This window comes from Convolutriloba macropyga, unplaced genomic scaffold, assembly GCF_964194025.1.
Source record: "Convolutriloba macropyga unplaced genomic scaffold, txConMacr16.3 SCAFFOLD_2052, whole genome shotgun sequence".
NCBI lineage: Eukaryota > Metazoa > Xenacoelomorpha > Acoela > Convolutidae > Convolutriloba > Convolutriloba macropyga.
Genome location: NW_027452189.1, coordinates 1 through 27,152, shown reverse-complemented (window position 1 = coordinate 27,152; position 27,152 = coordinate 1). Strand labels below are relative to the sequence as shown.

General features: G+C 35.8%; 1 protein-coding gene across 1 annotated transcript; it reads left to right on the top strand.

Moving 5' to 3' along the window:
• Nucleotides 1–898: 898 nt before the first annotated feature.
• Nucleotides 899–26,586, top strand: LOC142357279 (N(4)-(beta-N-acetylglucosaminyl)-L-asparaginase-like). Its single transcript, XM_075408931.1, has 7 exons — nucleotides 899–1,058; nucleotides 5,088–5,224; nucleotides 5,703–5,789; nucleotides 14,501–14,668; nucleotides 15,514–15,643; nucleotides 24,034–24,270; nucleotides 26,116–26,586. The coding sequence occupies exons 1-7, from the start codon at nucleotides 983–985 to the stop codon at nucleotides 26,286–26,288; spliced, it is 1,008 nt and encodes a 335-aa protein (XP_075265046.1). The 5' UTR covers nucleotides 899–982; the 3' UTR covers nucleotides 26,289–26,586.
• The last annotated feature ends 566 nt before the right edge of the window (nucleotides 26,587–27,152 follow it).

The window sequence follows — 27,152 nt, the reverse complement described above, 5'->3', positions numbered from 1 at the left end:
TGTTTAAAAGTGTAAGAGTTCCGTTCAATGCAATGAATGCAGTGAAAAAAAACTTTTAAGCGGTGAAAATTTTTACCAAACTTCCATTACCAGCGGAATGCAATGAAAAAAAAAGTTTTCAGCACTTCCAGCAGAATGCGGTTAAAAAAGTTTTTCACCGCTTAAATCACAAATATTACAGATTTTCACCAAGCTAATTTCAATGCTCATCTTAAATTCACAGGAAATATTATTGAAGAAGGTGACATATGGCGGAGTGGAATAGGAAGTTGTTGGCTAAAAGATGCGGGCGCTTTGCGGTGAAAAAAGTTTTTTTCACCGCTATTTACCGCTAATCTTACATTTGTTTTTACCAAACCTCGACCCGGGTAAAAACGCTGTTCGTTCCGCCTGCAATACTCCATAACCTAGCACTTCACAATTTAAGGTAACTCAAAGCTTAACATATACCAAACTTCGATCTCTTCTGATTGTGGAGTAGGGAGGAGGGTTTGCATTGATGGTAGTCATTTTTGGCATTGCCTCCAGAAGACCCAAACGAGTGTCAATTAAAATACCCTCCTTCCAGACAATGGATCCCAGAGCGTATGAAAAAAGTATCAGATGTATGATTTTTCACATTTTTGGCCCAATTTACAGTGTGGGAGTTTTTCATTTCGCTCGGAAGTGTTACTGAGCTGCTTATATATTATTCACATTTATACACATCTTGTGCTTCATCTAGATTTGAATGCACATTTAGATTACAGCAATTATGATTAAATTTGCACAAATATTTTGATATATCATGAGAGTCTTTCTGATCTGCCACTGATTGCTAGCTATATTTTGATGCTAAAGATACATCTCTATCTCAACATAATGTAGCATAAAGTACTGTCGTTGTTTAAATACTGTTGATGCGCCTTACCTCAAAGACCTTCAATTTGAAGCTCCTAAACTTGACTTTATTCATTCAGATACATCTGAGGTCAAAATTGACATGTTCAGTTTCAGTTCAAATTTATTATGTTTTGTTACATGTTATTTTCTCACTCTACATCGCTTCAACGTATATGGTGAATACATACTTTACATAGATTTTCCCTGAAAAGGATTTCTTAAAAAAATCGCTCAAAAAACACGGCAATTGAACAATAAAATGAAATTGCAATCGGTCTCCGAGTAAGTTGCTGCTTTCTGCGCAAATCAGGTCCCTATTTATGCAAGAATTCATAACTTGCAATCTTGCAAGTTTTTGAGTTCATATAGAGTTATATTTTTTCTCAGAAATAAGCATTTCGGTTTCGAAAGTCACACGGATTTGAACAACTCTACAACATAATTCGGCTGTGGAGATTTCTAAACTCAAGTTATTTTGTTTTCCAATATTAATTTTGAAAAAAAGTAACAGAATCTGAGTGAATTCAAAATCTTGCATGATTCTGGCAAGTTTTCAATTCCTGTTTCACTAGGGGTGTTCTCGAACCAATTATTTTGAATTAACTTTTTAACTAGGGTTAGAAAAGATCAAGTTATGCAAATTGTTTACTCTCTCGTAGCAATGGTTTTGTTTTGTGATTTTAGTCTCCGTAATAATTATCGCTGCAAAAATTTGTATCAAAACTTCCATTCAAGAAAAAAAGTCAAAAATTTTTTTAGTAGACTGTAATTAGTAATTTTGAAGCAATGTTTTGATTGACACACTGCCTTCGAACTGAAGTTTTGAAATCCAAAATTGGAACTTTAATATACCAACCCAGAGGTGTGTCTTTAGGCAAAAACTGCATGTTGAATGAGTTTTTATACAATTATCAATAGGTTTTTTTAAATTGTTCTTTATTTGTTTGTTCTTTTATGGATAAGAAAGTTGCGTATCTTGTTTCAACGCTACAGATTTTTGGGTCTTTATTACAGCTATTTATTATGAATATTAACTTACACGAATTATAAAAAAGTAATGCTGATTTTAAGTTGACCAAAACAGTAGTGCGCAGAAGCCACCAGCAAATCCAGGTTTAGACCTCGACTTATGAAAAGAATTTATAATTCTAATAGGGGGGTCCGATTTTGGCTATAATTACACCGTCCAGCTCCTACTTAAAGTCGCGGTAAAGTCTTTTCATGGGTCCAGACAAGGTCTTTTCATAACAAACTAAGGTCGAGCATGGTCTTTTAACAGATCAATAACGGTCTTTTTATGAGTTGAGGATTACATTTTTGCGGGATTAATAATAGTTAACATTTCTATAATTCCTTTTGTGAAAGTGTAGCATCTACCAGCCACACCAAACTAGCGTTGCAAAAGGCAGTCCACCTTCGAAAAACATGTGGAATTGTGCCAAAAAATTTTAAGAAACAGTGAATTCTTAAGATAAATTAATTTTTGCAAGTAACCCATGCTGCTCATTTGTTTGTCCGAACTCAACTAGTTAACGAAGTTCTAACAATCGACTTTTGATCGGCAATGAATTTAGTGTGTTATAATTTAGTTAGTTTGATTCTAAAATTATTTTTTTAGCATATTCACAATAGCACTGTTCGTTTTTCGATAAAACATCACAAACATTGAAAAATTTGAACGATCAAACCCGTTGACTACGTTAAAAGCACTAGTCAATTTTCCGACCAAATATAAACTTTTTGAGTCCAGCGTAAAGATTTTAAGTCGAGCCAAAGTCCAGCATCATATTTGGGTCGAGCTAAAGTCGAGCATCCAAAACTTTCTCTAGTTTAATCATTAGCTCCAGTTAAAATCTTCTCATGGCCTGTTTGAGTCGAGCATGGTCTTGTCATACCAATTTTTGGTCGAGCATGGTCTTTTTGTAATTTGAGCTCTGAACCTGGGAAATGTTCTAGTCCCAAATCGAAGAGCAGAAAAAAATAAGACAAATATAATTAAATTGCAAACTCCTAGACTAATTGATGTTTTTGATTTCATCAGCTCTCTGTGCTGCTATTTTCCAAAAGGTTTAGTTTTTAGGAACAGTGAATTATTAGAGGTTTTGAAAGAGCTGATTGCCAGGAGCTATTTATCTAGCTGCAAGACAAACATTTTTCTTCTCGCACGTCTTTAAAAACGATATTTAAACCAATTTTGAAAAATTGCTTTATATTTTAACTGATAGTTTGATTTTTTTAGATGCCCATCATTCTTGAAAAACCAATATTATTTTTCTTCGTGAGCCAAGAGATTGGTTGTACAGAAGGCCGAAAGGCAAGAAAACCCAAACAGATCGGCTCATAGAAGTGGAAAAAAGAAGACACATTTTTGCTAGATGTTGCACATTTCTGCTCGTTGGCACGCCACTTCTTCGCCACAAAATCAATTTTGAGTGATTACCCGAACAAAAAAAAGATTCATAGTCATAAACAGTTGTTTACTGAGGTGGCTTGCATGCACACCATACATTATAACCTGAATTTTTTTGTCAGTTTGTTGGCGAGTATTTTTGTATTTTGCATATAATATTTACTACATAGCTATTAATATTTGAAAGGGTTTCAATTCTGGCTATTGTCTAATGTTTGAAAAACTTTTGCTCTGAAGTCGGATTACTTGATGTTCTATTCGATTTGTCTTCTGTACTTTACTTGAACACTTGTTTTGTCCACAGTGAAAACTGGATTGAAATTTGATTTTTTTTGTTAACGTATATCATGATTTGTGTTAATTGGTTCATTCCGAGTAAAATGTTTTTGAATTTTTTTCAAAGCAGTTTATTACGTATAATTTTCTCCAAATAACTAACAAAACAGTTATTACCAAACTAAAACCATATCATACTGAGTATATATACTCAGCATGATCGCTGTTTTCTGCACACATGTATTAAGATCAGGAAAATAACCGAGTGCGAAAAACGCTGCCACGCTCAAGCTCTGGTGTATACGTCGGTAGTTTTGGCGTTTTAAGTGTGCGTAAATTGGTGACAAAATTTGATTCTAATCTTTTGGTCTCATCGCTGACTCTAATCTAGTCCTCTGATTTGGGGGGAATAGCCAATTTACTCCTTGCTACTGTCATTAAAATTTGCATCAAGGATTTAACGAATTTAGTTTCAATTTATTCACATTGTCCAATGTGTTCGCTTTGTCACTGCTTTCAGCAAATGTGGTGTTCAAAACGTAATGGACCTCGTGAGAATTAGAGAGCACGGAAGTTTTTTCCTAAACTTCTCTGGAAATCGTCCCAATTTATAATATCACAGCTATTCGAAAAAAAGTTTTGCTTCATTAGAAAAATTTTCTTCGACAAATTTACTCGAAACTTTTAGATATACTTTTCGTTTTTTGAGTAGAACATTATCTGCTAGATTCCACCTATCTGCTAGATAGCAACTAAAATTAATTTTCCGTGCTCATTTTCTTATTTGCTAACTGAAACATCAAATTTGCACTCAGGCGCGGGCTATTATTAGGATGCTGTTTTTTTTAGTTCAAGTTGCGTGATTCTGATGAAGTTACTAAGAAAATCTGACATTGTTCAAGAACAGCACAATTGTCCGAGATGAATTTCGAAGTGACTTTAGAGTCACGCAACTTTGCTTGGAAAACAGACTTTCAAATTTGATAACTGAAGCTGTATATAGAAAAATCTTGCATAGAAAATCTTCTACTGCCGAGATCTGCCGTTTTTTATGTTCCGGTCATTCAATTTTTGATCACGCGTGTTTTTATCTGCACTCTGTCTTTTCAAACAACCTACTGATAGCTTAAAATCAGTTCCCTGTTTTCATCGAAAACAATAGAGTCAAAGAACTGAAGTAACGGAGACAAAACCAAGTCTCTGAAGGCCTCGTTGGCTGGTTTTTATCTTTATGGATTTTTTAAGACAGAATTTGCTCACATGAAATCCAAACGCTTTTCTTTGCTATGAAAAGACCATTCTAGACCAATATAAAGTTTTTTAGCCGACTTTAACTCTGATGCTGGACAGCGAATCAATTCATAGTAAAAATTCACCCCCTCCCCTCTAGATTTCAAAAGTTTTTTCGCGTTTTTGCGAGTCGAAGTCGAGGAGATCAGGGGAGAACCCGTGATAACAGAACAAGGTACAGAAAACATCGCTGAAGCATTTTGAGTGAAGTTAGTTAATTTCTATACAGGGCAGATAGTGTTGAACACGTGGGCATTTGGGAATGTGGCCAATGAGGTTGCATGGAATACACTTGCACAGACAGGGAGTGTGTTAGATGCAGTGGAGAGAGGGTGTAATGTCTGTGAGGAGAAAAAGGAACCCACGGTAGAGATTCATAACTCAAAATGTATCCAAAAAGACCAAAAGTACCCAACTTTTAACCCAAAATCGGAGGCGCCTGAACGCTAATGTCCAAGCTCAGACAAAAGTGTTTTCTTGACCTATTGAAAAGATTACTAAAGTAAATTTCTCAATGGGGAAATTGCAGATTTTCCCTTGCGTGTAAGTTAATTTCTAGGAAAGTAAACATTAGTTAAGTGTTGAGTAACAATGATACGAATTGTTCAATAGCTAGATAAGGAAATAATTGTATTTGTTCTTTTGAAGATCATTTAACCAATACTAACGCTGGTATTTGGAATAATTTAAGAATAAAAAACTACAATATATATATATATATATATATATATATATATTTCTTGGAACAAATATACTCGATTTCAGAGCAAAAAATTTGAGCTCAATATAGCGGGTAATAGTTAACTTAAGTTTTTTTTGGATAAATTTTGAGTGCAATGTTTAGGACTGTGACGGAAGCGTGGGTTGGGGTTCTCACCCAGACGAAGAGGGCGAGGTCACCTTGGATGCCTTGATTTTTGACGGTACAAAGGTGAGACTATTTAGTCATTCGGATCTATTCTGTTTTGCCCCCCCCCCCATTATTTTTACCCACCCACCTCCCCCCCCCCCCAGTTACAAAATTTATGTTTTTATATAGCTAGTTACTATTTTGCTATACTGGCACGTGCGCCTTGGGGCGTAAAAGATACAGCCCAAAGCTGGGGGGGGGGGACAGAATCGATGCAGTCGATCAATAATAATCCAGTCAATCAGAATAGATCCAGTCAATCAGAATAATTTCCTCAATCGCTCTATTACATGTGTTTTCCATTATAGATTCTCCTGTAACATATACGAGAAATGTCTCGTGTCTTTATATGGCAATAGTTACAGCGGCAAAAGCTAATGCCTGGAAAGAATGAAATCCGTTTTCAAATGCTCTCTGCCATGTATTAAGACAAAACAAACTTCAACTACTGATCCGAGTCAGTTTAGTTGCCTCCTTTTTTGTGCCAAATTGTGGATAGCAACTGGCTTTAATGATGTTAGTGGTTAACCTAGATGAAAAAATCTATCTGAATTCGCCAGTAGCTCCATTAGTAGTTAAAGAAAAAATTGGTCTCTTATTTTGTTCTTTTTTTCTCAATTATTACGTGGCCAATGTCCAAAAAGGCAACACTCAACAAAATTTTTGTGATATATCGAGAAGTAGCGAACTTAGCAACTTAAGTTAAAACTTCGATATAAAAAGAAAACTTTCTTACCTGATGTTTGGTGAAGTGAAATTGAATAATGGCTTCTAATTGGAACCGAACCGTCGGTTCAAATTTGTTTATACCACAAGTTTATCAATGTACATAAACCATAAATTTGTGAGATAGATTCGACCTTCCCACCACCAAACTCGATCAGTAACCAACTCTCCGACCCTCCCAGTAGATAGCAATGACATGTTCTCAGGTAGGGAGAACAATGTGTTAAGTGCAAAAAACTGCACTAGTACTTGCCATATACGGCAAGGGGAAAAACTTGTTCACAACTAAGGTGTAAATTAACACATATCAGTTTATCTATATCTTGACGGATCTGTAAATTTTCATACTGATACGGATTATGAATACCTGTGAAATTTTGTACATTTAGGCCATTTTGAATTCAATTATTAAAATAACAAAATTCTTGTTACTCGAGCTCCAGACCACGACAATGGTGTCCAGACCACCAAACAACCGACAAACCTTGGATCTGCAGAATGCTGAATCCTGTACTGCGTGGATCATGTCTTTTGTGGCGAAATGTCGCGCAGAGAAGAAAGAAGATAAATTCAACAACGACGGTACGGTAGTGGACCTACAGGTAACAAATCTCTTTCTTAGTATATGCGGCCAGGACGCACTTCTTAAACTTAGGAGCCTTATGAGCCCTAAAAAACTGTTAGACACTCCTTTTAAAGAGATCAGACTATCTATTCAAAACTATATTTCACCTAAGGAGAGAGTAGTAACGGCAGAAAGAACTAAATTTCTGTCCGTTGTCCAAGGCGTTGGAGAATCTGACGACGATTTTCTAGCGCGCCTCAGAGAAGAGGCACGTTATTGTGACTTCGAAAAACTTAAAACAGTAACCAACCCTGAGGAAGAGTTGGTGAAAATAAAATTTATCTCAGGTTTGAGAGACCCTGAGGCCAAATTAAGACTATTAGACGTCATTAAAACTAAGCCAACGATGTCTCTGTCTAAAATGGCAGAAAGCTTACATTTCAGAAGTCAAAAATGGCTTTTGCGAGTTCCTCAACAGGTAATAGACCATTTGTAATAAAAGAAGAAGTGGGATACAACTTCAAAAAGACCTTCAGAAAACCTAGTGAAAATTTCACTGGTAATAAAGGCAATGGTAACTTGTGTAATAGATGTGGAGGTAAGCCACACAGTAGCAAGCCGTGTCCGGTCTTGAACAAGAAAGGTAACACTTGTGAAAAGATGAAAAGGTGGGGCACTTTTCAAAAATGTGCAGAAGTAAAACCCAGCCTAAGTCAGGTAAGTCTGACCAGCACAACAACTTCTGCGAGGAAGAGGGTAAGTTGCCTGGTCAGAAAGGGAGATGGGAATGTACTATACACCGGAAAATGTGTTTAACATGTCGGTGACATGGGAGTACATTACAGTAAAAGACCATAAAATAAAAAAGCAAGTTGATACCGGTGCTGATAGCACCGTGATATCATCTTTAATCTGGACTGAGCTTGGTAAACCTGAGTTAAATGGGAAAGTCAGACGTCTTGAGGCCTATGATGGTCATCAACTGACGCCTCTGGGATCACTAACCTGTGATGTTGAGTGGAACGGAGGCAAATATAGGCAACAACAACTAGCAGTTGTGCAATCCGTTAAAAAATTTGGGCAACTTGGGAGAGACATACTACCCCAAGAAGGCATCAATGGAGTGAGTGATGAAAGACTACCTGCAGTCAAAGGATACAAAGCGCATGTGAAACTCATACCGGGATCACAGCCAATGTTCTGCAAAGCCAGAAAGATACCTCTAACTCTCCAAGACAGGGTCAAAGAGAAGCTTGAGACAATGGTACGACAGGGCATCCTGGAGCCAGTACAACCTGGTGGGGTCACAAATGCATCACCAGTAGTGTGGCAGCGGAAGGAAAATGGAGCTCTGAGACTATGCGTGGACCTCAAAGTTCACATCAATGGCAAAGTTATGGACGAGGACTATCCAATCCCAGACATGGAGACCATTTCCATAATCTCCATGGGGCCTCTTACTTTGGAAAAATTGACTTATCAGATGCATATTATCAAATTGAGCTGGACGAGGATGCAAAAGAAATATGCACAATCAACACATCGCAAGGATTGTTCAAGATGTGCAGGCTTCCTCAGGGCCTAAAGAACTCTTCATCAGTCTTCCAGAATTAAAATGAGTCAACTCTCAAAGGAATCAAGGGTGTGGTCATATTCCAAGACGACGTTCTGGTATATGGAACAACAAAATATCAATACGAGAAACGAATGCTTGCAGTCAAGAGTCGGCTACGTGAAAAAAATTTCACCATCAATGAGAAGAAATCCAACTCAAAACCAGTTTCAAGCGTAAGTTTTCTTGGTTACTCTGTTTCCAAAGAGGGAATAGCACCCGATCCTAAACATGTTGAGAAAATCAAAAAAGCAAAGCCGCCGTCAATTATGAAACAACTCGAGTCCTTTGTCGGCTTGGCAAATTATTATGGTCGAGTGATACCGGATTTTGCAACCAAAATGCTACCCATAAATGAAATTCGAAAAGAAGAATTCAGATGGGACAAGGAAGAGCAAAATGCTTTTGAAACATCAAAAACGAGTTATGTGCTAACCCTCTTGTACAGCCCTACAGCTTGACGAAGGAAGCATCCGTGACAACAGACGCCTCAGAGAAAGGTATAGGTGGGTACTCTCACAAAAAGGACATCCTGTGATCTACGTATCGAGGAACTTGTCACAAGCCGAACAAAATTACTCCAATATTGAGCGAGAGGCACTTGCAATCGTCTTTGTGGTCACAAGATTGAAGAAGTTTGCAGTCGGAAGAAAGTTCACTCTACAGACTGACCACAAACCTCTCAAATATCTCTTCGCCCAGACGAAGAAATTCCGAAAACAGCATCCGCAAGAATTACAAGATGGGCGATAGCGCTGATGGGATATGATTTCGAATTGAAGTATACACCCGGAGAACAGATCCCCCACGCTGATGCTCTGAGCAGACTAGACTTTGAAGATGACGATGACAATGATCGAGTCTGCTTTGCTCTTGAAATTATATACTTCGTCCAATCCGACCTGGTGACACAGTCAGACATCAAAACTGAGCTGGGATCGAATCGACTCTTTCAAGATGTCATCAAACGAATAAAAAGCGGCATCTGGAAGCAGTGCTCAGAAGCAGAGAAAGGATTTTAACAACAGAAGGACGCCTTGACCATTCACAATGGAATCATCTTTCGAGGAGTTGTGCCTTTCATTCCACCCAAACTAAGACCCATGGTGATGGCCAAAGCTCACGAGACTCACCCAGGCAAAAATGCAATTGAAACAGCAGTTCCAATGATGGCTTGGTGGCCCGGCATCAGTCAAGATGTTCTTCGATATGTTAGTAAATGTAAGGAATGCCAAGAAAACAGGCCTAGCCTGGGGAAAACAGTATCTACTTGGCCGGAAGCTGAAGTTTGGGAAGACTCCACATGGACTGGGGCTACGTTAAGGATCAAGATATTATCTTAGTGATAGTAGAAGCAGGATCAGGTTGGATAGAAGCCTTCCCTGCGGGAAATAGAACCTCACAAACAGTGAAGTTGTATTTGAGTCAAATCTTTGCAAGATTGGGGATACCAAGAATATTAGTATCAGACAATGGTCCTGAGTTTGTGAGCAGTGACCTAAAGCAATGGTGTGAATCACTTGGGCTTAAAAAGATGGAATCTCCCATCTTCCATCAGAGAGCAAATGGGATTGCTGAACGAGCGGTCCAAACAGTGAAACGGGCTATTCAAGCCTGGTGTCCAAATCTGAATGCGTCATTTGGCGCTTTCCTACAGCGGGCTTTGACGACACATCGGAACACTTCCAAGACGCGGGGCAAAACTCCTGTAGAACTGCTATTGGGACGCAAAAAAAAGACTTTCAGCAGTCACTGATTTTGATCTGTGTGAACGAGTCCTTTTCAAACCGCCGACGAGTTCACCAATGGTTCCAGCTACTTTCATTATCCGTAAAGGAATGAACACTTCGTTCATCCAGCCGGAGAATTCAAACCAGACAGGTCATGTTAGTGACAACCAAATTGCACGGTTGGAACCTGACGACATCAAGACTGAATCTACTGACTCACAGTCTGAGAGCAGTAGGGACGACATAGACGTGGCATCACCCAACTCTGCTGAAGAAACCTCAGTAGTTGAAGGGGAACAACCTTCAGTGGCAACGAGAACTTCAAGCAGAAATAAAAAACAGCAAGAAAGATTTGGAGAAGCTATTCCTACAAACTTGCTTAAAAAGGAGGGAGGATGTGATATATCGAGAAGTAGCGAACTTAGCAACTTAAGTTAAAACTTCGATATATAAAGAAAACTTTCTTACCTGATGTTTGGTGAAGTGAAATGGAATAATGGCTTCTAATTCGAACCGAATCGTCGGTTCAAATTTGTTTATACCACAAGTTTATCAATGTACATAAACCATAAATTTGTGAGATAGATTCGACCTTCCCACTACCAAACTCGATCAGTAACCAACTCTCCGACCCTCCCAGTAGATAGCAATGACATGTTCTCAGGTAGGGACAACAATGTGTTATGTGCAAAAAACTGCACTAGTACTTGCCATATACGGCAAGGGGAAAAACTTGTTCACAGCTAAGGTGTAATTTAACACATATCAGTTTATCTATATCTAGACGGATCTGTAAATTTTCATACTGATACGGATTATAAACACCTTTGAAATTTTGTACATTTAGGCCATTTTGAATTCAATTATTAAAATAACAAAATTCTTGTTACTCGTGCTCGAGACCACGACAATTTTCATTTCAGTTTAATCGACTGAAATATGTCCCCACATTTCATGAGTCATATACCACGTTCGGAGATGGAATTTAGTTAGGGAAAACAGGGAAATAATTTATTTATATCGTGGAAAGGACTTACCATTTCTCACCAGCATTCACGGATTAGTGTAACCCGTTTCCACAAGTTTGAACTTGTAACTAGCCTAAGATTTTGTTGCCCTATTTTTATTTGTAATTACTTGAAATCCAAATCAAAGACCTAATTGTTATTGTCAGAGATGATACGAGAAATCGACCAAGTTCTTGATCTATGATAGATTAAGAATCGGATTCTGAAAGCTGCGTTCTACTTAATCGGAGCACTCAAGTTGCTTCATTATTTTGAGATTCCTTAGACATTTGAGAAATTTTTGTAGCACTCAAACTAACTTAAATTTACATCTTCCCGAACGTGAATTTAAAAAGGAAACAGAACGCTGAATTCCATGTTAGAGCAACAAGTATTCAATGAGATAATAGACGGCAGTCTGACTTTAACAACTGAGACTTCAAATTATGTAGGATGACAGAAAATACATTTGGGTGAACATAAAGAAACATCAATGAAGTTAATTGTCAACTCAACAATCATTTACTATTATTCACAAAATTCTAAAAATTCTATTGTGACAAACAAATGGCTTTCTAATTTGAACTGCACTTAAGGCAAAAAGTGTTTTTTTCTTCATTTCTCGTTACTTCTATTGCCTGAATTTTTCCATTTTATATTAAAAACTCTTATTCGCTCATTGTAATTCTTGCAAGAATCTGTACGACCAGCACTTTCAAAAATTCACAACGAGGTTTTACTGTTTTGCAGGTAACTTTGAAATCATTTGAAAATGTCTGTTTGTATTGGGAATCGAGTGAGTGAAAGAAACACTTTCGTGTGACAGGGGTCTTTTTTAGACGTTAAAAGCAAAACATAAAAAGTTTTTTCTGCAATGGCTACAAATAGCGCGTTGAACTAAAAAAAATCATATTTTTGATCATATTTTCAGCGGTTCTTGATTCATTCCAGATATAAAACTGATAAAAACTCAATATTTAGAAACTTTTTTCAGCCTTCTGACGCAACTTGGAATGAAAGACGGCCACCACTAGTAGGTAGCTAACCAAAAAATCAATTCAGCTGATATATTTTTTTTTCTTCTGAAGATTAAGGAAACGTGTTGATTATATTTACAGCTCACGCAGAAACAGCAAAGTGAAAATTAACATCACCCAACAAGCGTTTAACTTAAACACCCATCCACACACACATACACACACACACATACACACACACAAACGCACACACACACACACGCACACCACACACACACACACACACACACACACACAAACACACACACACATACATACATAAATACATACACACATACACACACACACCCACACACACACATACACACATACACACACACACCCACACACACACAAACGCACACACACACACACGCACACCACACACACACACACACACACACACACACACACACAAACACACACACACATACATACATAAATACATACACACATACACACACACACACCCACACACACACATACACACATACACACACACACCCACCCACACACACACACACACAAACACACACAACTACGCCCCTCATATGATTAACGAACAGAGATATCCAATTGCAGTTTAATTCTTGAAGCGTTAGCGCAAAGTAGTGTTTATAATTTTTCAATATTTGTTGATTTAAACTATTTTTGATTAAAAAATTGCAGCTTTATTAGTTCACTATGTTTCAAGCATCCATCTTTTCTTTTGATATGGAAGTTTATGTTATTAAAAAAAGAAATTTGAAGTATGCCCGACGTTTTGTACTGTCAACTGTCTCATATAGCTTTGGTTCTGGCTTGAAGGGCAGAATCAAAAGTTTAATAATGGTTGGAGAAGACACACTGGTCATCTCATTAAGGCTCATTTTAAAGTGAGAATGACATGCTGGCTGACATAGCAAAGGATTCCATAGATGAATCGTAAAGAAGTTGATTGTTTTATTCATTCCTAAAAATTTTGACTTCATAAGTTACAAGGGTGCCGTGTCACAGCTATAGGTTCCCAAATAAGTTTTGTATTCCCGGAAAATGAAAGATTTGGTTTACAGAGCTAGCACCAGGAGAACTAAAGCACCACAGAAAATTTTCGAAGTCTGCTTAAAAATGATCTTTAGATAAAAACCTTTTCACACTAAGATTAAAAGTATCTTGCAAAAAATGCAGTAGAAAGAATTCACCTAAACAAAATTTGTAATAAATTGAAATTCGAAAGCATCTTCTTATAAATAAAGCTCTTATTGAATTTTATCAATGATCAAGCAACTTTTTTTTTAAATTCAATGTTCAATTTGAGAGTTGTGTTTTTAAGTTCGAATGATTACTTCAACTATTGATTTCTGCAGTCAATCGGGGCAATTTTTGAATAAAAGAGCTGGAGTTCTAGGCTTTTTTGCTTAGGTTTCTTTTTTGCTGGAGTTCTAGGCACTATTGGGTCACAAGCTATTCAGCATAAGATAACTTCAAAACTGTGCAGGACCTAAGAGTAGTTTCCAATGAAAAGACAACCATATGCAAATAAATATTAATTATCGAACATAGTTTGCACTACCAAGGCTGAATGCTAATATATATTCCAAAAATAAAATGTCAAAATATTCCCTGTACTGTTCATCCCGGATAATAATAAATATTGTCATTATCAGCCTTGATTAGACCTTATTTTGCCGACATGCTGACTTTGAATATGCGCGGATTGCTACAATAAAACCTCTTATATGATGTTAGTGCTGAAACTTTGAAAGACATGCGTTGAAAAAAAGTGCTGAATTTTTAGGGCTTTTTCAAAATTTCGGCGCATTTTAGCGCATTCACTCCATTTCTTACATCATTTCAGCGCATTCAGCGCATTTCTTACAAAATAATGCGCTGAAACTGTGCTGACATCTCAACCCGGGTAGCATGATGATGAAAGTGCCTCAATCTATTTGCCTTCTTAGGAAATTCTCCATGAGAAAAGAGTAATCTTTTTAATCAGAATCAGCACTGAAAGAGATTCTGACTCGTACTGAATTGTCGTTCGCGTTGGGTGCGGGTTGGTAAAGTTGTGAATTGTGAATTGTTCCCTTTTTGCAGATGGAGTCGGGTTCAGTGGGCAACCTGAAGAGTGTGAAGAAGGCAGTATCAGTTGCGAGATTCGTGATGAATTCAACTCAGCACTCTCTCTTAGTGGGACAGTCGGCTACTGACTTTGCCAAGCAGATGGGACTGCCTATTGAAAGCCTGTCTTCATCTGTATCAAAGGTAGGTCAAAGTCAATCAATTTCTTTGTTATTATCGTTAAATGACAGTCTGTCGCGTAAAGTTGAAATATAGCCCATAGAATAAAGCTGAAACGCTGGCGAACGTTTAGAATCATGTAGATATCGGCGCATTTATGTTACTGTACATAGACTTCCGACAGTTCTCAAGTTCAAAAAGAAAAAACATCTTTCTATTAGCATTTTTTATTTGACTTCTCCAAATGTTAGCAATCAATGGCTTTGAAGATAATATATTGATGGGGTCAGTTGCTGACTGTTAGTATCAATTTGGAATACTTTTCTCATCGAAGTTACACAGGTTGATCAAACTAAAGTATTTCAAACAGGAGATTTCTAAGGTACCGTATTTTTACTATATTTAGATTGATATTAAATGACCCAGTAAGGCCTTCCTAAGTTAATAATAAAATTGTTTTCAACTGTGATATGAGCATTACTGTAATTAACCCAGCTACAGCAGAAGCACAACCCACTTGCTCGGTAATCAGAATTTCTTTGCGGTTCTAGTTGAATGATGCCAAGCAGCAGCACTAAGCATTATAGGGGTAAGGTTTACTACAATAAGACTTAATCTAGCCAGATAATTGTAGTAAAAATCCCTAGTTTTGTTAAAAATTTAATTTTTCAGGTTTTTCCAATATAATTTTTTTGAGGTTAAAATTCACAAATTTTGATTACGTGCTTGGGACCGGCAGTGGCGGAGCTACTATATATAAGTTATTATAATCAATGATTGAGAAAAAATACTCCTTAGTTTTGTTACTGTTTCTAATTTTTGGGCTTTAAAATCTTAACAAAGATTAAAAAACTGTTGCAGTTTTTTAGCAAGATTACGAGAACTGGAAAGACAATCAGTGCCAGCCCAATTACTGGATGAATGTAGTGCCAGATCCCAAACACAACTGTGGACCATATAGTCCTGACTATGCGGATAACATAAATTACAGGAAAACAGGTGTGATCTGAAAAAAACAATAAATAAACAATTCCAAACAAATGAATTAAGTCTTGTGTCGTTCAGTGTCAATTTGATATCAGATGCATAGTTTAACTAATAAAACAACGGGCCACAGTCTGGTATGAGAAATATTTTGATATTACTCAAGAATCGCTACCTGTCAAATATGAATTTTTTTATTTTTTGCGGAAAACTGATTGAGTTAGTAGATTTGATTGATGCTATGAAAGGGATAGAGTGACAATCTGCCTGTAAACTAGTTCATACTGACATTGGTTTATTGAAAATCATTAATTTATCCAAGAGGGATTTTAAACATACCCAGCCAAGGCTCAATAGATTGTCATTATATGGAAAAGCAGATTAAATAACACAAGTTATCTAAAAGTAGAAGTGTATTGTACAAGTGCATAGTATAGTGATATCATAATTGGAGACATTAAAATCATATGAAAATTTTTGAGATGCGTTTTTGAGATTCCAGGTGGATGTAGAGTCCTAAAATTTCATAATCAAACGAAACAAGGCGGCTCGGTAATGTGCGATCGCACATAAGGTTCCGACCCCGCTCATCCAGTTTTGGCATAATTGTCTACCAAATGAGGAATAGATGGAAAAACAAAAAATTCAAGTATTTTTCAAAAAAAAAACTGGTGTATGAACGAAAAGGTAGCCTCCAAAGCAAATAACTCAGTGGAGTAAAAAATGATGCATTAGATTGATGAGATAAGCCAATATTAGGAAAGCGAGCGAAGACGAACGGCAAAATCAAACAACAGCAAACATTAATTACATTAAAAAGTTTTTGTCGTTTTAAAAAACAAAACTTAATAACAAAGTCAAAATAGCGTCAGATAAAACTGAAAATAAACAAAATAACTTGTAATTCACCAAAAAAAAGTGGTTATTCAACAGTTCATAATAAAGCTTGGTAACAATTAGACAAAAAATAACAGAAAATTTAAAGTTAGAAAATTCGCTGAATTTTTTTAAAAAAAACAATTAATTTCAAAGTAACGAAAACCATTAGGAATCAAAAAAAATCCCATAGGTTTACAATTACCAATGCTTCTATGGAATGGAATTAGGAACTCTTAGTATTCAATTTTTTATGCAGTTACAAAAAGAACAACAAATACACAATAAACTAAAAATCAATTAAAACTTGCCAGAAAATGCTTTGGGAGCAGTAAGGCCATACTTTGGCCCCCAAAATATGTTTGATTTGAACCTTATTTGAACACCGATAATGTATTATGTGGCCGCTCTTTAATGAAAATAAGCAACAATTAGACAGAAAAGAAAATACTTAATAAGTAATACTTTTTTTTTCGAAAAAAATTTATATCCAAAGACATAAAAGCCATTAATTACAAAATGAAAAAATTGAATAGGTTCGTCCATTCTCCGAAAAGAAGCCCTTGAGACCTGCAATTATCCAGAATATGTCTTACGTCTAAAAAAAGAACGTCAAATATGACAAAAATCAAAAACTTATTTCCTTTTTTTGTGAAAAACCCTTGTGGAAGCCAGTAAAGTCATAACGAATTCCCTTAAAACATTAGATTTTGTGACCAGATCCCTTTTGACGCCTTCCCCTGAAACGTATTATGTAACCTCTCATTAAGGAAACTAGGTAACAGTTAGACCAAAAAGAAAAAAGCAAGATTATATAATACTTGTTTTTATCGAAAAAAATATATTTCCAAAGACATGAAAGCCAATAATTACAAAATGAGAAAATTGAATAGGTTCGTTTATTCTTCCAAAGGAATCCCTCAAGAACTGAATTTATCCAGAACAAGTCTTAGGTCTACAAAAGAACGTCAAATATGACAAAAGTTAAAATAATTGACTTATTTTAGTGAAAAACCCGTGTCGAAGCCAGTAAAGTCATAACGAATTCTTTAAAAACATTAGGTTTTGTGACCCCAATCCCTTTTGACATCCTCTCTTGACAAAAATAATGTCATTTTTAGAATTTAATTAACGAGACCAGGTAACAACAGACAATAAAGGGAACAAAATTGCGAAGTTGAAACGTTTTTTTTTCATTTTGGAAAACAATTGTTTTCAAAGTCATGAAAGCCATAATCTATCTTCTAATATCAGAACGTCAGCTAATTCACTTTTCCAGGAAAAGCCAATCAAACTGGGTCATTGTACAGGAAATTGAATATGACTAAAACACAAAGTAAAAAGGACAGTTAAAGACAAAATTTAAAAAATTCTATTAAATTCTTCGAGAAAGTACTGTCGAAGCGGTAGGAACCACAATCTATATCGTTTAGGATTTACATATTATCATTTTTGCGTCATTTTGAACGCAAAAAATGTGATATATGAACTGACAATAAAGTCATAATTTGACAAAACTGGAAAACATGAATAATGGGCAAATACCTAAAAATTAAAAAAAAATTATGAAATCTAGTAGTATCAAAGCCAGAACACCATAACTTAAGGCATAAAAACGCAATGAAGACTAAATTTGAACTCAGCAGAAAAAAGGAGCTTTTTTTGATTGCTGACGCTAAGCTACGAGTTGACCAAACTGGGAGAAAAATGGAAGCAAATTTTAATAAGCCATTTTGTTTTAAAAATCAAGTAATTTAAAAGTCAAAATGACCATAAGCTTTCAAGCAATCAACTAGTAAAAATAATTTTGAGTTTATTAGGAGGCCAATAGGACCTATCACTAATGAGCTTTGATTTGAAATGTTCTGTTATTTAATTAATATAAAAAAGATCGAACTTTTTTTTATAAAAAAACGACTGACGACAATCCGAATTATTTTTGGATTGTAACGGTCCAAGATTCGTACAGAACTAATCCTGCTAATGCTGATTGTCAATTAGGAATATTTAATTTTTGGGAATGTCATTGATATAGATATTTTGTTCGTTAGACAATCAAAAATAAATGCGGCGTTTTTGATAATCAACGAATAAAGTTAGCAAAAACGGCAAAGTTTTATTTACAGAGCACTCTCAAAGGAATTTGAAGTGGAATTAGACCCCTTTTCAGTCTACAAAAATTGTGTTAGTGGTGTTTGGGTGTGCACTTCCTGCAAACTTAATCAGAATGGACTAAAGAAACTTATTTCGTGCTGTTTTTGATGAAAGTCTGAATTTTTTGAAATTTTTAGCCTGAATTTGAGACAAAAAGAATTCAATGAAAATAGCCGACAATGTATTTTGTCTTGAAACGTAAAATCAACATCACTTTCATGAAAAATTTTGTTAAATTTTATCAAAATTGACGAAATTTTAGTCAAAAATTCCGAAAAAAGGTGAATGAAATCAACCAAATTCACTCTATTTTCTCGAAAGTTTAAACCTCGATATCTCCCTGTCAAAAACGAAATTCAAAAAAATCTAATTTAATTTCATATTCTACGCTGGACAAGCTTTCTAATGATACTAGTCTCAACTCTCTACGATGAATATATCGATCGGCCAAAATTGACTGAACAAAAAAAACCAGTTGAGTATATAGTAGTTGAGTAAACAAATGAATTAAGTCTTGTGTCGTTCAGTGTCAATTTGATATCAGATGCATAGTTTAACTAATAAAACAACGGGCCACAGTCTGGTATGAGAAATATTTTGATATTACTCAAGAATCGCTACCTGTCAAATATGAATTTTTTTATTTTTTGCGGAAAACTGATTGAGTTAGTAGATTTGATTGATGCTATGAAAGGGATAGAGTGACAATCTGCCTGTAAACTAGTTCATACTGACATTGGTTTATTGAAAATCATTAATTTATCCAAGAGGGATTTTAAACATACCCAGCCAAGGCTCAATAGATTGTCATTATATGGAAAAGCAGATTAAATAACACAAGTTATCTAAAAGTAGAAGTGTATTGTACAAGTGCATAGTATAGTGATATCATAATTGGAGACATTAAAATCATATGAAAATTTTTGAGATGCGTTTTTGAGATTCCAGGTGGATGTAGAGTCCTAAAATTTCATAATCAAACGAAACAAGGCGGCTCGGTAATGTGCGATCGCACATAAGGTTCCGACCCCGCTCATCCAGTTTTGGCATAATTGTCTACCAAATGAGGAATAGATGGAAAAACAAAAAATTCAAGTATTTTTCAAAAAAAAAACTGGTGTATGAACGAAAAGGTAGCCTCCAAAGCAAATAACTCAGTGGAGTAAAAAATGATGCATTAGATTGATGAGATAAGCCAATATTAAGAAAGCGAGCGAAGACGAACGGCAAAATCAAACAACAGCAAACATTAATTACATTAAAAAGTTTTTGTCGTTTTAAAAAACAAAACTTAATAACAAAGTCAAAATAGCGTCAGATAAAACTGAAAATAAACAAAATAACTTGTAATTCACCAAAAAAAGTGGTTATTCAACAGTTCATAATAAAGCTTGGTAACAATTAGACAAAAAATAACAGAAAATTTAAAGTTAGAAAATTCGCTGAATTTTTTTAAAAAAAAACAATTAATTTCAAAGTAACGAAAACCATTAGGAATCAAAAAAAATCCCATAGGTTTACAATTACCAATGCTTCTATGGAATGGAATTAGGAACTCTTAGTATTCAATTTTTTATGCAGTTACAAAAAGAACAACAAATACACAATAAACTAAAAATCAATTAAAACTTGCCAGAAAATGCTTTGGGAGCAGTAAGGCCATACTTTGGCCCCCAAAATATGTTTGATTTGAACCTTATTTGAACACCGATAATGTATTATGTGGCCGCTCTTTAATGAAAATAAGCAACAATTAGACAGAAAAGAAAATACTTAATAAGTAATACTTTTTTTTTCGAAAAAAATTTATATCCAAAGACATAAAAGCCATTAATTACAAAATGAAAAAATTGAATAGGTTCGTCCATTCTCCGAAAAGAAGCCCTTGAGACCTGCAATTATCCAGAATATGTCTTACGTCTAAAAAAAGAACGTCAAATATGACAAAAATCAAAAACTTATTTCCTTTTTTTGTGAAAAACCCTTGTGGAAGCCAGTAAAGTCATAACGAATTCCCTTAAAACATTAGATTTTGTGACCAGATCCCTTTTGACGCCTTCCCCTGAAACGTATTATGTAACCTCTCATTAAGGAAACTAGGTAACAGTTAGACCAAAAAGAAAAAAGCAAGATTATATAATACTTGTTTTTATCGAAAAAAATATATTTCCAAAGACATGAAAGCCAATAATTACAAAATGAGAAAATTGAATAGGTTCGTTTATTCTTCCAAAGGAATCCCTCAAGAACTGAATTTATCCAGAACAAGTCTTAGGTCTACAAAAGAACGTCAAATATGACAAAAGTTAAAATAATTGACTTATTTTAGTGAAAAACCCGTGTCGAAGCCAGTAAAGTCATAACGAATTCTTTAAAAACATTAGGTTTTGTGACCCCAATCCCTTTTGACATCCTCTCTTGACAAAAATAATGTCATTTTTAGAATTTAATTAACGAGACCAGGTAACAACAGACAATAAAGGGAACAAAATTGCGAAGTTGAAACGTTTTTTTTTCATTTTGGAAAACAATTGTTTTCAAAGTCATGAAAGCCATAATCTATCTTCTAATATCAGAACGTCAGCTAATTCACTTTTCCAGGAAAAGCCAATCAAACTGGGTCATTGTACAGGAAATTGAATATGACTAAAACACAAAGTAAAAAGGACAGTTAAAGACAAAATTTAAAAAATTCTATTAAATTCTTCGAGAAAGTACTGTCGAAGCGGTAGGAACCACAATCTATATCGTTTAGGATTTACATATTATCATTTTTGCGTCATTTTGAACGCAAAAAATGTGATATATGAACTGACAATAAAGTCATAATTTGACAAAACTGGAAAACATGAATAATGGGCAAATACCTAAAAATTAAAAAAAAATTATGAAATCTAGTAGTATCAAAGCCAGAACACCATAACTTAAGGCATAAAAACGCAATGAAGACTAAATTTGAACTCAGCAGAAAAAAGGAGCTTTTTTTGATTGCTGACGCTAAGCTACGAGTTGACCAAACTGGGAGAAAAATGGAAGCAAATTTTAATAAGCCATTTTGTTTTAAAAATCAAGTAATTTAAAAGTCAAAATGACCATAAGCTTTCAAGCAATCAACTAGTAAAAATAATTTTGAGTTTATTAGGAGGCCAATAGGACCTATCACTAATGAGCTTTGATTTGAAATGTTCTGTTATTTAATTAATATAAAAAAGATCGAACTTTTTTTTATAAAAAAACGACTGACGACAATCCGAATTATTTTTGGATTGTAACGGTCCAAGATTCGTACAGAACTAATCCTGCTAATGCTGATTGTCAATTAGGAATATTTAATTTTTGGGAATGTCATTGATATAGATATTTTGTTCGTTAGACAATCAAAAATAAATGCGGCGTTTTTGATAATCAACGAATAAAGTTAGCAAAAACGGCAAAGTTTTATTTACAGAGCACTCTCAAAGGAATTTGAAGTGGAATTAGACCCCTTTTCAGTCTACAAAAATTGTGTTAGTGGTGTTTGGGTGTGCACTTCCTGCAAATTTAATCAGAGTGGACAAAAGAAACCTATTTCGAGCTGTTTTTGATGAAAAAATCTGAATTTTGTGAAATATTTAGCCGGAATTGGTGACCAAAAACATTAAATGAAAATAGCCGACAATATGTTTTGTTTTGAAACGTAAAACATTTTCTTGTAAAAATTTAATAAATTTTATCAAAATTGGCGAAAATTTAGTCAAAAATTCCGAAAAAAGGTGAATGAAATCAACGGAATTCACTCTATTTTCTGAATAGTTTAAACCTCGATATCTCCCTGTCAAAAACGAAAATCAAAAAAATCTTTTGAATTTTATATCCTACGCTGGACAAGCTTTCTAATGATACCAGTCTCAACTCTCTACGATGAATATATCGATCGGCCAAAATTGACTGAACAAAAAAAACCCATTTGAGTATATAGTTCCTCCCCCCTCAAGGGGGTTGGAACAATAAGTTACCTACGATCGACTGAATTAGATAAAACAAAGATCTGCGTGTATAAAGTTAATTAAAAACAAATTTAAGTTCAAATAGAGCTCCTGATTTTTGGATCTTTTTGCAATTGATACACCAACTGAGAGGTGGTTTAAGTCATTCTCTAGCTTTCGGTTTTTGTTTTTATTGTGGCTTAAATGTGATATTATGTTAATGGAAAGTAAGTCGAGGTGTCACCGCCTTTCAACGCAAAATTATGTAAGATAAGCGGTTAATGCGGAAATTTTTGTGAGATAAGCGGTGAATGCGGTGAAATTACATAAATCAGGCGGTGAAAAAAAACTTTATCGCCTGGTAGCTCTGAAATTACATAATTTCACCGCTGAATTTAGCGGTGAGATTGCATAAATTCACCGCTTCAAAAAAGTGTCCAAATTATGTAAGATAAGCGTTGAATGCGTTGAAATTACATAAATTCACCGCTCAACTTAATGGTGAACTTACATAAATTCACCGCTTAGAAAAAAATGTTAATGATGTTTGAGATCAGTAAAGAATGCGGTGAAATTAATGGTGAGCGTGGGAGGAATTGTTAGATTTGCCTTCCCACTAAAACTACCCCTTAATCTTACATCTTTTTGACACTTTTTTCTAAGCGGTGAATTTATGTAATTTCACCCCTAGAGTAAGCGGTGAACTAACAAAAATTCACTGCATTTCACCGCTAAAATATGTAATTTCACCGCTAAAAATTGCAAATCTTAAAAAAATCACCGCGCATGTTTTGCAGAAAGTACATTGAATTCGAGTTATATTCAAACAAAAAATAATAGAACTAAGTGAGAGATGGCTCAGTGGAAGAAGAAGTGGATGACATGCAGGAGGTGAGAGGTTCGGACCCTTGTAAGGGCGGTGAAATTACATATTTTAGCGGTGAATTGTGGTGAATTTTTGTAAGATCACCGCTTAGTCTAGCGGTGAACTTACATAATTTCACTGCATTCACCGCATTTCACCGCAAAATTACGTACAAAATTTGCGGTGAAAAACTAACTTTTCACCGCTTATCTTAAATATTTTTGCATTTTTTTTCTCGACCCGGGTCTATAGACGACATTTTTACATCTTTAAAATGTTATGTATTAATTATTTGGGCTATTTCCAGCTTATATTATCCTGTACAATTTATTATTAGTGCTAAGAGCATTATTTTGTAAAGATGGGTATTAAAACAAAAGTTTTGTTACCGGCAGGGTGAATTGGAAAGGTATTTTAAAAAATCAAAAATGGAAGACTTCTGTTTCGTAAATGCAATGATGTCTTCTAAAGGTTGGCTGTTTTGGCTAGATTAATTAAAAGTGTGACCAGATGAAATGTTGGCAAATGTTATTCCCTTCTTTTAGATACGGAACGAGTGAAACGAAAAGACAGCGACCACGACACCATCGGCATTATAGCCATGGACAGCAAAGGCCACTTAGCAGTGGGCTTGACTACCAACGGGGCAGACCACAAGATACCGGGTAGAGTGGGTGACAGTCCCCTGGTGGGTGCAGGTGGCTTTGCTAGAGATGGGGCGGGGGCTGCTGTACAGACTGGCGACGGAGACGTCATGTTGCGATTCCTGCCGACCTTCAAAGGTTACTGATGCAACTTAATTCAATTTAATTAAATTTTTACTGATGCAACTTACAAAAATAAACTAAGCTTACATTCAAATTAATGTGTTTTATGCTTGTTCGAAAATTGAATATGAAGTCAGATGCTTGGGCTCATTTAAAGGGATTATCTTGCAGCTGCTCTTAAGGTATGGAATATTCATTAAAACCTATAACACTGTGGCACTGCATTAGAATAGATTTTTTTAATGTCTAAGTAGTTTAGTTTATGTCTAAGTAACATTAGTTTATTTACTTGAATTACACGTTTTAGGGATCGCTTCGGTTCGTGACCCCCAGCTCAGCCTGTGAATATTATTTGCAGCTATCAAGCGCTCGTGCTATATCACATAATGATGTCCCGTACTTAACGCCAAGTCAATATCAGTACTGGTCAAGTCTTAATCCAAGTCTTGGCCAAGACATGCCAAGTCTTAATCCAAGTCTTGGCCAAGACATGCCAAGTCTTAATCCAAGTATTGGCCAAGACATGCCAAGTCTTAATCCAAGTCTTGGCCAAGACATGCCAAGTCTTAATCCAAGTCTTGGCCAAGACATGCCAAGTCTTAATCCAAGTCTTGGCCAAGACTTGGCAAGTCTTAATCCAAGTCTTGGCCAAGACATGCCAAGTCTTAATCCAAGTCTTGGCCAAGACATGCCAAGTCTTAATCCAAGTATTGGCCAAGACATGCCAAGTCTTAATCCACGTATTGGCCAAGACTTGGCAAGTCTTAATCCAAGTCTTGGCCAAGACATGCCAAGTCTTAATCCAAGTATTGGCCAAGACTTGGCAAGTCTTAATCCAAGTCTTGGCCAAGACATGCCAAGTCTTGGCCAAGACTTGGCAAGTCTTAATCCAAGTCTTGGCCAAGACATGCCAAGTCTTAATCCAAGTCTTGGCCAAGAAATGCCAAGTCTTAATCCAAGTATTGGCCAAGACTTGGCAAGTCTTAATCCAAGTCTTGGCCAAGACATGCCAAGTCTTAATCCAAGTATTGGCCAAGACTTGGCAAGTCTTAATCCAAGTCTTGGCCAAGACATGCCAAGTCTTAATCCAAGTCTTGGCCAAGACTTGGCAAGTCTTAATCCAAGTCTTGGCCAAGACTTGGCAAGTCTTAATCCAAGTCTTGGCCAAGACATGCCAAGTCTTAATCCAAGTCTTGACCAAGACTTGGCAAGTCCTCATCCAGTCTCAAATGGCCGAAAAAAGGTCAAAAATAGCCGAAAAAAAACGTCAAAACTGATAGAAAAAACGTCAAAAATGGCCGAAAAAAAGGTCAAAAATAACCGAAAAAAACGTCAAAAATGGCCGAAAAAAAGGTCAAAAATAGCCGAAAAAAAGGGCAAAAATAGCGGAAAAAACGTCAAAAATGGCCGAAAAAAGGTCAAAAATAGCCGAAAAAAAGGTCAAAAATAGCCGAAAAAAACGTCAAAAATGGCCGAAAAAAAGGTCAAAAATAGCCGAAAAAAAAGTCAAAAATAGCCGAAAAAAACGTCAAAAATTGCCGAAAAAAAGGTCAAAAATAGCCGAAATAGCCTTGCAAGTGTTACCCAAGTCTTGGCCAAGACTTGTCAGACATGCAAGACTTTTTTTGAGACTTGCCCAGTACTGCAAAACGAAATAAGACTTGGATTTAGACTTGCCTAGTACTGATATAGACTTGGAGTTCGGTACGGGGTGCTATCTTGGGTAACGTGTTGGGGTGTTTTGTAACAGAGCAGCGGAAAACGTACTTGGGGGGGGCAATAATAGCGGGAACGATCACTTCTTAGTATTGTATAATTTTTTGAGCGTCGCAAGAAATTCCAAAACTGAATTGTTTTCAGTAGTCGAGATGATGCGACAAGGTGTCCCCCCATTGAATGCGACGAAGAGTGCCCTGTTAGACATCTACGAGTTCTACCCTACATTCAGTGGGGCTATAGTCGCTATCAATTCACGTATGGAGTACTCAGCTGCATGTATTGGGGTTTTCCCAATTCGAATACTGTGTCAATAATGGCAATGGAACCCAGATCGTTTCCATGGGTTGTAAAGTGGAGGATCTGCTCAATTGAGATTTAAATTTTTGATAAACTAAAATCCATTCATCTTTAATTATCAAACAAATTGTGGTACTAAATCTAGCCAATCTCCAGCTCCCAATTGGATACAACCATCTAAAATTGAATTGGAATCTGTTTAAAATTGAGTTCAATTGAGTTCGGTTCTGTTTAAAGCTGATAATAGTGAATTTTGTATTTCAATCATTTTGATGTTTGTTCATCAATTATGGGAAATATAATACTTTCCAAGTACCTAACAACTTTTCAAAATCAGCTTCAGTTGATTTAATTACGAAATTTTTCCAAAAAGTAGGTTTGTAAGTGCTCTCCAAGCTCGAGAGCCCAGGTAGGTTTGAACACTGATCAGACCATTTGATTGCAACACAACCTTGTCCATATCGCAGTCAGATCAGTGCTCATACTGGAATTCCTTTCAAATCGACCTCGATAAGACCGCCAAGACCAAAAATATCTCTTAACACAAAATTGAGACCAGTACAATTTGACGTAGAAGATCTCTGCCGTGGGACCAGATCTAAACATATGTCCAGACCAACGTGCATCCCAAATTCACTTCCGCTCAGACAAAAAGTGCGGTCGAAAAGCAGCTCTGATCAAATCAGACCCCACCTCATATTACATCAAATCAGACGGTCAAGGTTACAAAAGAGTTATCATCTCTAACAGACTCCAGTAAAATAGGCCTGTACAATAAGAGTACGGCAGCTAAAAATGAATTTCACTCCCCAAAAACAAAGAAGTTGAAACCGTGAAACTTTTCAGCGATACTTTGATCAACTTTTTAATGCTCGGAAGCT